We start from the raw sequence: 15631 nt of genomic DNA on the forward strand, positions 1-15631 counted from the left end.
CTATTTCAAATTAAAATTCTCTTAGCATATCTAGAAAATGGTTTTCAGCTACAATTAGTTTCTTGAGTACAGATAAATAAATTAGTACCGACCTCGGCAAGATCTACTTTGCAGTATGTAGCTTTACAGTAATCTGAAAGCAGAAAGATTCTTCTTCTTGATCTCTCTTCTTTTTCAATATATTCAACTTCACTACGATTTCTTGATACCATGAAGGGCAGACAAAAACTATAGTCTTATTTTAGTTTACTTTGACATATACTTTTATTTTATTAGTGCTTTTATACTTTTGTGTTCCTTTGACTATACTACCTTTCAGATTTACGCTTCTACTCGTTTTTCTCCTATTAATACCCCTATATATAAAAAAAATTTGATCTACATGAAGGATAGTTGTAGGTCTGCTTTCTGATATTCACATATTTGTGTTTTCTTAATGTATTTTCAGTCCATACTTTTTCCAAATCATTTATCAATTGTTTTTCGAATCACTCGTGTGCAATACAGTAGAGATCTGACTCGCAATTCGAACTTATAACATCTCCACAGTGTTTGTTCCATTTAAAATGTCATCCTTATTAGCCTTATTATTATTGCCTGTATTCTAGTTTGCTTCATACATATTAGTCCCATTTATTCTGACATGTACCTGTTTGAAGTGATAAATGCAATTTTATATATTTAGAGCAAATTTAAAAAATATGCATATTGGTGAGTTATATTTTTATTGTTAAAGGTCTTAAAGATGAAATTAGAAAAGTCTGTGCTGAAGAGTATTTGGTTTGTGGAGAAGGGGATGAACGTGGATCTGCTTGGATGGAAAAGGTAAAACTTGTGATTTTTAATTATAAATATTATTTAAATAATAAAGATCAATTTTTATTGAAGTATATTCATTTTTTGCTGCTACATAGAGGGACACATGGTTATCTAAGGTACTTTGTTATATAATTAACTTATTTTATTATTTTTTAAATTAGTTTCTATTATTTTATACAATTTATCACATATTTTTATTTAGGTTCTACAACTCTACCAAATATCTAATCTGAATCATGGTCTGATGATGGTTGGTCCAAGTGGTTCGGGAAAAAGTTCAGCATGGAGAGTACTTCTTAAAGCACTGGAAAGATTCGAGGGCACCGAAGGTGTTGCACATGTCATCGATCCAAAGGCTATTAGCAAAGAAGCACTTTATGGTGTTTTAGATCCAAACACCAGAGAATGGACTGATGGTTTATTCACCCACATTTTAAGGTACCTTCAAATTAATCTCTCTGGATTAAAATTCATATGAATTTATAACAATTATACGAATAGAGATTTTGGTTTTCAACTGTACTATAAAGTAATAATTTTGTTCAAGTAAGATGTGTTTTCATAAACACAAATACACAATAGAAAAATTCTTAATAAGGAAGTTTCAACTTCAAAGCTCATTGTCTCTTTTAAATTTCATTATTACTTCCTTTTTTTAGAAAAATCATTGATAATGTTAGAGGAGAAATCAACAAGCGTCAATGGATCATTTTTGATGGTGATGTAGATCCTGAATGGGTAGAAAATTTGAATTCGGTATTGGATGATAACAAATTGCTAACTCTGCCAAATGGTGAACGTCTTTCTTTACCCCCCAATGTTAGAGTCATGTTTGAAGTAAGTATAAATCAAGTTTGTATTTCCCTAAAAATACATTTTTATAAACTATGTAATAATAATTTCAATTATATAGGTTCAAGATTTGAAATATGCTACTCTTGCCACAGTATCTCGTTGTGGTATGGTGTGGTTCTCAGAAGATGTATTATCTACAGATATGATTTTCGAAAACTACATCCTTCGTTTGAGAAATATCCCACTTGAAGAAAGTGAAGAAACCGGTTTTGGAAAAAAATCAGATAAAGAGGATTTACTTTCTCCCACTCTACAATTACAAGTGGATGTCGTGAATCTATTACAACCTTATTTGGCACCTGACGGTCTTGTTGTGCGTTGTTTGGAATATGCTATGGAACAAGAACATATTATGGATTTCACTCGTCTTAGAGCACTTAGTTCACTCTTTTCCATGTTAAATCAAGCCGTAAGAAATGTTTTACAATATAATCACATGCATCCCGATTTTCCATTGTCTAACGAATCCTTAGATAAATATATACCAAAATGTTTGATATATTCTGTTCTTTGGAGTTTTTCCGGTGATGCAAAACTTAAAATTCGTTCAGACATTGGCGATTTTATTAGATCGGTGACAACTGTACCTCTTCCTCCTGATAATAACATGCCTATTATCGATTACGAGGTTACAATCGAAGGAGAATGGTCACTTTGGTCTAATAAAGTTCCTCAAATCGAAGTTGAGACACATAAAGTAGCATCGCCTGATATTGTTGTACCTACCTTAGACACTGTAAGGCATGAATCATTATTGTATACTTGGCTAGCTGAACATAAACCATTAGGTGAGTCCTTTTTGCACAAATAATGTATTGAAATTGTTCGAATGTTGCTAAGTTTAGTAAAAAAAATATAAATTACAGTGCTTTGTGGTCCACCTGGTTCTGGTAAGACAATGACATTATTCTCAGCTTTGAGGGCTCTACCCGATATGGAAGTTGTTGGATTGAATTTCTCCTCAGCTACTACACCAGAACTATTATTGAAAACTTTTGATCATTACTGTGAATATAGAAAAACTCCTAACGGTGTAGTTTTGTCCCCAATTCAGGTAAGTTTATAGAAATTTTTTGCAGAAAATATAACATACTGCTCATACAAAAAACGTTTAAAACTTTTTATTTTAAAAAATTTGAAATTTCATACATAAGTAGTATGAATATGATGATCATGTATGAGTAGCATAAAATTTCAAAAGGTAGAATTTATGAAAACAAAACCAAGATGTACAAAAAAACAGATTTGTCTACAGTTCTATATTTTGTGGAATATAGGAATCTCAATATGTAATCAACTCACTTCCACTTTACCAGCTTAAGTTTCAATAATAAATAATCTATTCAAAAAAAATTTTCAAAAATTTTCATTTCTGTGAGCTCAACATATATGAAATATTTCTAAATCTATTTCCAGTTGGGCAAATGGTTGGTCCTTTTCTGTGACGAAATAAATTTACCTGATATGGACAATTATGGAACCCAACGTGTGATAATGTTTTTACGTCAAATAGTAGAACAAAAAGGTTTTTACCGCGCCTCAGATCAAACATGGGTATCTTTAGAACGTATTCAATTTGTTGGTGCGTGTAATCCGCCTACAGATCCTGGTAGAAAACCTCTTTCTCACAGGTTCCTGCGGCACGTCCCCGTCATATATGTTGATTATCCAGGAGAGACATCTCTAAAACAAATCTATGGTACTTTCACTAGAGCAATGTTGCGACTGGCGCCAGGTTTGAAAGGTTATGCTGAACCCTTAACCAACGCTATGGTAGAATTTTACCTAGCATCTCAAGATAGATTTACACAAGACATGCAGCCTCATTATGTGTATTCTCCAAGAGAAATGACACGATGGGTACGAGGAATATGTGAAGCCATTAGACCTTTGGATAATCTTTCTGTGGAAGGTTTGTATCTGGATAGTGACGAAATTTAAACTTGATCAAACAGTTGTTTCTAATAGTATCTGTTAAACAGTACGTTTTTGAAAATCATATAAATTTTTAAATCCTGTTTTATCAAATTTGACCAAATTTTTTCCTAGCCTAGAAATTCAACAAATTTGCTCGTATAAATTTCAAATTTTGCAACTTAATACATTATGTTCCAAGTTTTTTACATTTTATGTAAATGTATGTAATACATATTTTCTCTGTACTACTTTCATATTCCGCATTCTATTGATAATTAGAAAGTTTTTATATTTTCAGTCCCTTTTGTACCCATTTCTTGCCTTGTCTTGTCTTTTAAATCTTCTTTAATACCTCTTAAATATTTTCCCTTTGTACCCAGTTCCTTTATTCAATCTCTTTCATTGTTTTTTGTGTCCTTCGTTTATTAATGGTGTTTCTAGCTCCCTATAATTGTCTTGTTAATCTATTTCCATTCTTACAACGTGTCTACCGATTCTTTATTATGTTCTACTTAGTTATTTTCCTATTCTCAAAAATCTCATTTCCATTTCATTAATTTGTTTCTCCCAATATTTTATTTTCAACTCTATATCTATATTTATACGTCCTAGTATTATTTTATTTAGTGAGTAGTGAATTTTTGAGAAATTATTAGCTTTGTTAGTTTAGTATCTTATTTTTCCATTTTCTCTTCCACTTTAATTCCAGGTTATTCAAACATAATGTTACTCTTTTAAATTAAATTGACTAATTAAACTACACCTGCTAAGAACAAAAGTCTTTCAGATCCATAAGAGTTGTTTACTTTTGTCCCCTCCCTTACGGTGAAAAAATGTTGATTAAATCATTTTTGAGTTTCTTGACTTCTTATTTATTAGACCTTTTTATATGTTTTTGTTGATAAATCGTCTTGATTTTAGAGCTCTTTTGATTAATCATTTCGTTTTGAAACAAGTAGATGTATTGGCCAAATTCGGCCAATATCAAGACTATTTACAAAATCATAGATGAGTTGTTATAAATAAAATTCCGATGATGATTATTGTCATACATTAATAAAGTGTCGCACAAGTATGATAGCTCATCTAAGTACATTCTTAAAATTGAATGTATTTTGTAGGTTTGGTGAGGCTTTGGGCACATGAAGCGCTTCGTCTGTTCCAAGATAGATTGGTAGAAGATTCAGAGAGACGATGGACTAATGAAAATATTGATGCAGTAGCACTTAAACATTTCCCATCAGCTAATTGCGAAAAAGCTCTCGAAAGACCAATTCTTTACAGTAACTGGTTATCTAAAGACTACGTACCTGTTGGCAGAGAGCAATTGAGGGATTATGTTAAAGCAAGACTAAAGGTATTCTATGAAGAAGAACTTGATGTTCCTTTGGTGTTATTTGATGAAGTATTAGATCATGTGTTAAGAATCGATAGAATTTTCAGGTGAATAATTTTTATTGATTTCAGTTAACTAAAACAATAAATTTAATCATATTTTTATTTTCTATCTTTCACTATAATGTGACAATTCTTTTTAGAATTAATCATATAGCGCCTTTCCCTAATTTTCAGACAACCTCAAGGACATTTATTGCTAATTGGTGTTTCTGGAGCAGGAAAAACAACACTTTCTAGATTTGTAGCTTGGATGAATGGCCTGTCTATTTTCCAAATTAAGGTTCATAATAAATATACTGCTGAGGATTTTGATGAAGATTTGAGATCTGTATTAAGAAGAAGTGGCTGCAAACATGAAAAAATCGCGTTTATTCTAGATGAATCTAATATGTTGGATTCAAGCTTCTTAGAAAGAATGAACACACTTTTAGCTAATGGGGAAGTTCCTGGATTATTTGAAGGAGATGAATACACTACTTTAATGACCCAATGTAAAGAGGGAGCTCAAAGAGAAGGTTGGTAAATTTTGTTAAAGCTCATTCATTCTTCAATGCTGATATCTGATAAATAATGTAAATGTAATTATAAGAGTGGTCATATGGTCATGTATCTACAATATTAATGGAACGATCACTGCCCTATATTATAATATATATTTGAAGATAATATTTCTTAAGAAAATATTAGATAAAATAATTTGATATATTGACATTATTTCTCTGATTTTTCAATTGTTTGGTACTGTTCCTTTATTATATGTTCTATTGAAAATATTGGTTAAAAATTCAGTGCTGTTTCCTATTTTCTAATGATTTCAGATGTTGTTTGTCATGCAGTGGTCGACTATGTATTTTTTATTGAGGCATATTTCAATTTTCTTCAAATCTTCTGTTTTATTCTCTTCATTCTATACTGTATTGTAATACTTATATTTTCTCTAGGTCTAATGTTAGATTCCAATGATGAACTATACAAATGGTTTACCCAACAAGTAATGCGTAACTTACATGTTGTTTTCACAATGAATCCATCCACTGATGGACTCAAAGACCGAGCAGCCACATCTCCAGCTCTATTTAACAGATGTGTATTGAATTGGTTTGGTGATTGGTCAGATGGAGCTCTGTATCAGGTAAATTATTCAAACAAGACATACTTCTTTTTCTCACATTGCAATAATAATCTTTTCAACAGGTTGGTAAAGAATTTACAAATCGTCTTGATCTCGATAAACAATCGTGGAAATGTCCAGATTTCTTCCCAGCAGCTTGTAATAATATACCTGCTTCACCAACTCATAGGCAAGCTGTTATAAACGCGTGTGTTTATGTCCATCAAACACTCCATAAAGCAAATGGAAGATTAATAAAACGAGGAAGCCGTACAATGGCGATTACTCCAAGACACTACTTAGACTTTATCCACCATCTTGTTAAATTGTATAATGAAAAACGATCGGATTTGGAGGAACAACAGTTACATTTGAATGTTGGTTTGAACAAAATTGCTGAAACCGTAGAACAGGTATGTTTACTTTGTTATAAAGTGATTGTATAAAATATTGCCATTTATCAATATGGGTAGGTAGAAGAAATGCAAAAAAGTTTGGCTGTAAAATCGCAAGAGTTGCAAGCCAAGAATGAAGCTGCAAATGCTAAACTCAAACAGATGGTAAAGGATCAACAAGAAGCTGAGAAGAAAAAAGTACAAAGTCAAGAAATCCAGCAACAATTGGCAGAACAAACAATACATATTCAACAAAAGAGGTCAGAAGTAATGGCTGATTTAGAACAAGTCGAACCTGCTGTCATTGAAGCACAGCTGGGTAAGTTTTTATTTCTTAATCAACTAATAATGATGATTGAAAGACGTTTTATTTGTTCTCGTTTGTTTTTTAGCTGTAAAATCAATTAAGAAACAACAATTAGTGGAAATTCGTACAATGGCAAATCCTCCTGCTCTTGTAAAATTAGCTTTAGAATCTATTTGTCTACTTCTTGGAGAAAATGCTAGTGATTGGAAATCGATTCGTGCTGTAATAATGAGAGACAACTTTATCAATACTGTTGTCAACAATTTTAATACAGAAGACATTAGGTAGGTATAATTTGTGATTCATATTCAACTTCCATACTTACCAAAATAATTTATTGCGAATACCTCAATTTACTGCAAACATGAACTTGTTCTAACGTTCTAAAAAAATATATTGTAATACATTGAGAGTCAAAACTTTTGATGTTCTCTAATTCATCTTTCTATTTCCGTCTACTACTCTTCTATCATATTGTGTGATAACAGTCAATCTGAGGCCTAGAATATTCTTCAGAAGAGTTCTAGAAAATTTTCTCTGAATAAAATAGTCCTCCTCTACTTAGGTCTTTTGAGTAAAAAAAAACGATTCCATTAGTGATAACTGCCTCCTATAAACTAATATTTGCATGTTAGTAGTAACTCTTCTTTTTTAAATTTTTTGTTTAATTTCTTGGAAGGTGTTGAACAGGTATTCTTCTATTTACTTATATGTGATTTTAATAGGTCAACCAGGCCCTTTGAGTACTCCTGTTAAAAGAAAGTCTGTTTAAAATGAATACTTGGACAGTTAATTAAATTGGTCATTAATCTTGAACTATTATAGTTGCTATGAAAATATATTGCACAAGACTCTTATAAAATAAACGATTTATTCACTCTAATTTACTTAACTTCATTAATGCGGACAATAACAGATTTTTGTATTATTTTTCAGTGATGATGTTAGAGAAAAAATGAAGAGTCGTTACCTCAGTAATCCAGACTACAATATAGATAAAATCTATCATGCCAGTAACGCTTGTGGACCTCTTGTAAAATGGGCATGTGCGCAAGTTCAATACGCAGACATGTTGAAAAAAGTCGAACCTTTACGTGAAGAATTAAGATCTCTCGAACAACAAGCTGAAACCAATCAGAAACGAGGCGAAGATGTTAAAGCTCTTATTAGTCAATTAGAACAAAGTATTGCTGCTTATAAAGAAGAGTATGCACAACTAATTGCCCAAGCACAAGCTATTAAAACAGATTTAGAAAATGTGCAAGCTAAAGTTGATAGGTCCATTGCTCTTCTTAAATCTCTTGTAATTGAAAGAGAAAGATGGGAAGCCAGTAGTGAAACATTCAGATCGCAAATGTCTACCATCATTGGTGATGTTTTACTTTCAGCTGCTTTTATTGCATACGGTGGTTACTTTGATCAGCACTACCGTCAAAATTTATTCAGTACTTGGTGTCAACATCTAACACAAGCCTGCATTCAGTATAGAGCTGATATAGCAAGAACTGAATATCTTTCTAATCCTGATGAAAGACTTAGATGGCAAGCCAATGCACTACCCACTGATGATTTATGTACTGAAAATGCTATAATGTTGAAGAGATTCAATAGGTATCCTCTTATTATTGATCCCTCTGGACAAGCTACTGAGTTTATTATGAATGAATTTAAAGATAAGAAGATTACTAAAACTAGCTTCTTGGATGATTCATTTAGAAAGAATTTAGAATCGGCTTTAAGATTTGGTAATCCATTACTAGTCCAAGACGTCGAAAATTATGATGCTATTCTCAATCCTGTACTTAATAGAGAATTAAGGAGAACGGGAGGACGTGTTTTAATTACTCTAGGTGATCAAGATATAGATTTATCCCCTTCTTTTGTTATTTTCCTTTCAACAAGAGATCCTACCGTCGAATTTCCTCCGGACATATGTTCGCGAGTGACTTTCGTGAACTTTACAGTCACCAGAAGCTCTCTACAAAGTCAGTGCTTGAACCAAGTACTTAAAGCTGAAAGACCAGACATTGATGCTAAGCGTTCAGATTTATTGAAACTCCAAGGCGAATTCCATTTACGATTAAGGCAATTAGAAAAGTCTCTCTTACAAGCTTTGAATGACGCAAAAGGAAAAATTTTGGATGATGATAGTGTTATTACTACTTTAGAAACACTCAAACAAGAAGCTGCTGAAATTGGTCAGAAAGTTGAAGAAACTGATAAAGTTATTTCAGAGATTGAAGCTGTTTCTCAACAATACCTTCCTTTGTCACAAGCCTGTAGTAATACCTACTTTACTATGGATAGTCTTAATCAAGTTCACTTTTTGTATCAATACTCGCTTAAAATGTTTTTGGATGTTTTTGCTACTGTATTACATAATAACATTCAACTTGATGGAATCAGTGATTATCAAGCTAGGCTTAATGTCATCACTTCAAACCTATATTCTGTAAGTATATTTTGATTGAAATTAATACGCAGATAGGGTTGCTCCATCTGAAATGTTCTAAATGTACTAAAAATAAAAAATCTCGTATAATAAATAGTTCTAAAAATGTTTTATTATAAACGTTGCTTTATTTTAGGTTGTCTATGAACGAGTAGCAAGAGGTATGCTCCATAATGATCGTCTTACTTTTGCCATCTTATTATGTAGAATTCACTTAAAAGGACAAACATCCGAACCCAATCTAGATCAAGAATTTAATTTCTTCCTTAGAGGAAAAGAAGGGGTATTCCATAGTTCCGGCTCCTCTTTGGTTGATGGTTTAAATAGCGACCAATTAGAAGCGGTTAGTAGATTGACAATGAAACTACCGGCATTTAAGAAATTGCAAGGTCAAATTCAGGAAATGCCTGAGTTTGGAGCATGGTTGCAACAAAGTAGTCCCGAACAAGCTGTTCCACAATTGTGGATTGAGGAAAAGCAACTTAGTGCAGTAGGTAAGTATGACAATGTTCAATTTAATATTCATTAATATAAAATCTACTACTACTATAAATAATTTTATGTGTTTAGTATCAAAAAAACTACTGAAAATTTCAGATCGTATTTCAGGATTGTGTGCCAAAGGTTAATTACTATGTTTATAATAAAAAATTTATTTTTTAGGTCGAGCAATGTATCAACTTTTGATTATTCAAGCGTTCAGACCTGATCGGGTTATTGCTGCTGCTCACAACTTTGTATCAGTCGTTTTGGGAGAGAATTTCATGTATCTGGCCGAAAAAGAGTTGGATTTCGCAACTTGTGTCGAAAAAGAGATTAGGTCCAATGTTCCGGCCCTTCTTTGTTCAGTTCCAGGTTTTGACGCTTCTGGAAGAGTCGATGATCTTGCAGCAGAACTTAACAAACAGATTTCTAGTATTGCTATTGGTTCAGCTGAAGGTTTTAATCAAGCTGATAGAGCAATAAATATGGCTTGCAAAACTGGAAGGTAAGGAAGTAAAACTTGAAATATTAGAATCATTATAATAATACACGTTGTAAAAAATTGCATTATCTTATTTAAGCTCTGAAATAAGTATATTAATTAGGGCTACCATGTTATTTGAGTTGGTTACTAGATGTACTGATATAGAGTGAGATCTTTGAAATAACATGTCAAATGCCACTGTTTAAGAGTTTTAAGGGATATAGCTGTCTGCAAATCGCTACCAATCACTGCCTTCAGAGAGTTTGGCCTTCTAAATAAATTATCTCTTTTTTTCTGCACAAAACTAAACTCTTCAAAACTGCTGCTGCTTTTCTACATTTCGGACTAATGTTTTTAAATGCACTAAGCATTGTTGGGTTCATTATTTAACAGCATAGAAATTTTAAACTTTCCCATCAATAATGACATCGAACATAAGACACTTTTCTGTTTTCATCTCGGAACAGGCAATTTCTGAAAGGATATATGATTCCATTGTGTTTTGGATAACAACTATTGGTTAATGATAGCACCAAAATTCGAGGACAAAAGTAATTATAGGATATAATTGATAAGAAAACCAATTGCAAATTCATACAATAGTGTTCCAACAGGGCAGTTACCGTTATACGAATACATCAGTTTTGTGTTCCAACCGACTTAGGTAACGTTTGTGAACCGTTACCTGGACGGTCCTTTCGATACTTGGCTGATAGCAAGTACTGTTATAGAAACCGTGTATAGCCGAAAACTGCGCGAATGGAACATACCTAATAAACCAAGATTATCACCTGAAACAAGTCAAAAAGTTATACAAATTAAATAAATTTATTTAGACTTTGAAAATAATTCCACTCCAACAATTCCTATTCAACAATGACTCCAGGAAACATGTTAGATATTTGTGAGCCTTGTATGAAGAAAAGAATGATGACTACAATTTAGTAAGATTATTTGAAAATTCAATGGACCCACTTGAAATCACTACATACATCCAGAAGAGAGTGGAGGGAATTATTTCAATGACTCCATATTAGTTATCTAACAAAATTCAAAATGAAGATCGCATTTATTCTGATTTTTAGATCACTGCAAAGGACGTCTTTCCCACTGATATTCATTTTAAATATATATTCATCAAAAGAGACATGTTAACAGAAAATATATTCAGCAATGAGATTGAATGTGTTAAAGATGTTACAGCTAGAATGTTATTTTTGTTTTATTGATTAGAAGTAATTAATATTGTATCTTCTTATTTTTCATAATGATTGTCAATAATTTCAATTCATATGTAATAACGATAAAAAGAAAACGTGGGTGTTTGTTGCTGCTTCTCCTTATACTCTTTATTTTTTTCCATCATGTTGGCAGCTATCTGCTATAACATGAAATACTTTCTAAAGCAGAAATAAATACATGAAATGTTTATACATATACACATTTTATATAACGTAAACATTTAAATATTGTTAAATTTTTATTTTTCATACTAAGATAAGGAAAATAGTTTCCATATTGGACACGAGAAAAAAAAGTTTTCCAAATTTCCCGCATATTAATATGTAATTAAAATTTCATTCCAGCCCCAGAAAATTATGATAATATAAAAAACTACTGAAGATTTCCTCTTCAATGTATTCATTCACGTGATTATAACTAACTGGAATTTATCCTATTATTACATATTAATCTCAAAGCACGCTTATACAGTCTACTAGAAGTTGGTATGTAACAAAAAATACAAATTGTATATTTTCTAGAAAATTTAAATTCCAGTTGGATAGTCAAAATGTTGTATTTGAACGGAAAATTGTATATAAATATATTAATTTATCTTTGGTTGTCCTTATAATTTATACTATGTTTTTTGTTATTGGTGAAGTAAAACAAAATTATTTTTTAATAGATGGGTCATGCTCAAGAATGTTCATTTGGCACCTCAATGGCTTGTTCAGTTGGAAAAGAAGCTTCATTCTCTACAGCCTCATGCAAACTTCCGTCTATTTCTTACAATGGAAATAAATCCTAAACTTCCAGTTAATTTATTAAGAGCTGGAAGAATATTTGTATTTGAACCTCCACCAGGAATTAGAGCTAATTTATTAAGAACATTTAGTACTGTAAGTACAATATTTCAAGAGTATTGAAACATTGATCCGTAAAATAAAAAATAATCAAATTTTTAGGTACCAGCAAGCAGAATGATGAAAGCGCCTAATGAGAGAGCCAGACTCTATTTCTTGTTAGCTTGGTTCCATGCAATTGTTCAAGAAAGGTTAAGGTATTGCCCTCTGGGATGGGCAAAACATTATGAATTTAGTGAATCAGATTTAAGAGTTGCCTGTGATACTTTAGATACTTGGATAGATGCAACAGCTATGGTAATTTTATTTTCAAATTATTGTAAATATTCAAGATGTTGATATTTATTTTCTTTTAGGGAAGAACCAATTTACCACCCGAAAAAGTTCCGTGGGATGCCTTAATCACATTACTTTCTCAATCTATTTATGGTGGTAAAATCGATAATGATTTTGATCAAAGACTTTTACATTCCTTCTTAAATAAATTGTTTACTCCTAAGAGCTTTGAAAGTGATTTTGCACTTGTGGCTAATATTGATAATGGACCAGGCGGAAATAGACATATTACAATGCCAGATGGTACTAGAAGAGACCATTTCTTGAAATGGATTGAGAGTTTTGCTGATAGACAGACACCAGCTTGGTTGGGACTGCCCAACAATGCAGAAAAAGTAAGTTCTTAAAAATTATGCAGAGTTCATAGTATTAATTCTAAAAATTAATTTCAGGTTTTGTTAACCACCAGAGGTACAGATCTTATTGCTAAACTACTTAAGATGCAACAACTAGAAGATGACGATGAATTAGCTTACTCAATAGATGATAGTTCACCAACTGATCATGCACAGATCGATGGTAGACCATCTTGGATGAAGACTCTTCATAACAGCGCTCATACATGGGTTAAACTATTACCTACTTCTTTACAGACTTTGAGACGTACCGTTGAAAATATCAAAGACCCTCTTTATAGATATTTTGAAAGAGAAGTTAATTCTGCTTCGAAGCTCCTTACTGATGTTTTACATGACCTTAATGATGTATTATTGATATGTCAGGTAATTGTAGAAATAGTTAATATTATTTTGCATTCCTGCTTAATTTCGATGACAATGCATGGATCAAATGAGAAATACACAAAAAAATTTAATTAGTGGAATTTATTAAACTACTGTTCCGACATTTCACTTATGGATGGCATTGTAGCATGTTACGTTTACAGTAATTTTCTGTTTATTAATTATAGAATTATCCATACATAACCCTTTAGGATGAGAATTTAAAATAACTTGGTTATCGAAACGAGCGTGATACATTGTAATTGTGAGTGTTGGTGTAGAGGTGTTAAACAGTTTGTTCAATATGAATATCACCAACGGTACCAAAAATTCCAACTTAGTAGTCATAGGTTTTTGAAGTATATCGTACCAAAAAAAATGAATTACTTCTACCTACAAGAAAAAAACATTATTTTTCATCTATTGACAACACAACGTTGCACTAAAAAGTATTTACTTCCATAGCAGTCAAGACAAAACAAAAGAAATCTACGGGGAATGCTCGTTGGGACGTTTTCACTACTTTTAATTTTAATTCAAATAATTAGTATTATAATATATATAATAATTTGAAATTAGAAAAAAATTGTGTGAAACACGTTCTCATTATCCATATAATTGTCCTAACTCATAATGATCAATGGCTTAGAGGCCAGGACGTCTCTTTTCAATACCAAGGTCATTACATGAATTTACCATGGGAAACCAAAAACATCAAATTTACTCTCTACAGAAGAAAGATATCTTCATCTACGTATTTCTCTACCATTTACAGTACTGTTTTACAATTTTTAATTGATATATAAATTAATTAATATATAATTAGAAATATAAATTATTTTAGGGGGAGAAGAAACAAACTAACTATCATCGTCTGATGCTAGCCGAATTGGTTAGAGGTATAATTCCAAAAAATTGGCACAGGTATACAGTACCAAAAGGTTGTATGGTTATGCAATGGATTACCGATTTTAGTCAAAGAATTAAACAGCTGCAAAAAGTGTCCAAATTAGTTTCGTCTGCTGGTGCTAAAGAATTACAGGTATAATTTATTTGATAATTATGTGAAAGTGTACATATTTGCTTATTTTGGAAACTTGCAGTTCAAATAATACTCATTAGCATTATTTCTAAATTTATTTGGATTCAATTAATGTAGAATTATAAATGAACCAATTGATGCTGTAGATATATAATTTGTGATTACAACCTAAACAACAGTGCCAACAACATTTTAGAGTTTTCCCGTATGGTTAGGAGGTCTATTAAACCCGGAAGCTTATATAACAGCTACAAGACAATGTGTTGCTCAGGCAAACAGCTGGCCATTGGAAGAACTTCACTTGGATGTTACAATAACAGATTCTAATGATAAGGAATCTATTCCCCACGATTGTTTTGCTGTCGTTGGTAAGTGAAGTTTTGATACGATATTACAGATATTGCAATAGACTAAGCTTTCAAAATAGTTGAAAGTTATTAACTTTCTGTATATTTATTGGTGGCTGATGCATTATTATTATCCTATAATAAGAGTGAAAATAGAAGTAAATTTGAATTTAACTAAGCATTCAAATTATGAGTCGTATTCGATTTTTGAAAACATCCCAATGTTGGGATAAGTGTATTCTACTTTTCAATACTTTGAAGGATATTAATTCACACTTTTGTTGACTCTGTCTAATGAAATCATTCATTGTATTTTTTTATCATACCTTGTGTCTGTGATTAACATTTTTCTGGACCACTTATTCCTAAACAATCTGAGCAAAAAATGCTTCACTATACCACAAGGAATTAATATCTATACAAGAATAATTTTTTTATAATAACTTGATGTCTATGTAGTTTTAATCTGTATACTTTTTTACAGGAATTAAATTACAAGGGGCTCAGTGTCGAAATAATCAGTTACTATTAACTTCGAGCATTATGATCGAACTACCTATCACTCTTTTCCGATGGGTAAGGGTGACTGGTGATGAAAAACTCAAAGAAGACAAATTATCTTTACCATTGTATCTAAACTCGACAAGAACCGAGCTTTTGTATACAGTAGAACTTAATATCGCAGCTGGTCAAGACCCTCACAGCTTCTACGAACGAGGCGTTGCTTTGCTTACATCCACAGCTTTGAATTAAAATTGAAATGTTACTATATATTCTAGCTTTAAATATTAACCACTTTATTTATTTATTTACTATATTTAAAATGTAGTTGAATTTTACTTTTTATTAATAAACTTTAAGAATTGTCTCTTTTTT

The 15631-nt window shown here is 31.7% G+C and overlaps 1 protein-coding gene across 2 annotated transcripts in view; it reads left to right on the plus strand.

Moving 5' to 3' along the window:
• LOC130443595 (dynein heavy chain, cytoplasmic) overlaps positions 1–15621 on the plus strand; it is a 40059-nt gene extending 24438 nt beyond the window's left edge. For both annotated transcript variants that reach the window (XM_056778345.1, XM_056778347.1), the window contains 22 exons: positions 737–825; positions 1022–1257; positions 1479–1656; positions 1733–2462; positions 2541–2728; positions 3091–3586; positions 4713–5034; positions 5164–5504; positions 5931–6121; positions 6184–6513; positions 6574–6814; positions 6888–7086; positions 7739–9254; positions 9391–9748; positions 9918–10242; positions 12131–12344; positions 12411–12605; positions 12665–12979; positions 13037–13366; positions 14211–14408; positions 14605–14776; positions 15240–15621. In XM_056778345.1, the coding sequence (XP_056634323.1) occupies positions 737–825; positions 1022–1257; positions 1479–1656; positions 1733–2462; positions 2541–2728; positions 3091–3586; positions 4713–5034; positions 5164–5504; positions 5931–6121; positions 6184–6513; positions 6574–6814; positions 6888–7086; positions 7739–9254; positions 9391–9748; positions 9918–10242; positions 12131–12344; positions 12411–12605; positions 12665–12979; positions 13037–13366; positions 14211–14408; positions 14605–14776; positions 15240–15508 (7433 nt within the window). In that variant the 3' untranslated portion in view covers positions 15509–15621. The remainder of the gene's footprint in view (positions 1–736; positions 826–1021; positions 1258–1478; positions 1657–1732; positions 2463–2540; positions 2729–3090; positions 3587–4712; positions 5035–5163; positions 5505–5930; positions 6122–6183; positions 6514–6573; positions 6815–6887; positions 7087–7738; positions 9255–9390; positions 9749–9917; positions 10243–12130; positions 12345–12410; positions 12606–12664; positions 12980–13036; positions 13367–14210; positions 14409–14604; positions 14777–15239) is intronic.
• Positions 15622–15631: the final 10 nt, after the last annotated feature.

The sequence above is a fragment of the Diorhabda sublineata genome, chromosome 4 (genome assembly GCF_026230105.1).
Source record: "Diorhabda sublineata isolate icDioSubl1.1 chromosome 4, icDioSubl1.1, whole genome shotgun sequence".
In the NCBI taxonomy this organism is placed as follows: domain Eukaryota; kingdom Metazoa; phylum Arthropoda; class Insecta; order Coleoptera; family Chrysomelidae; genus Diorhabda; species Diorhabda sublineata.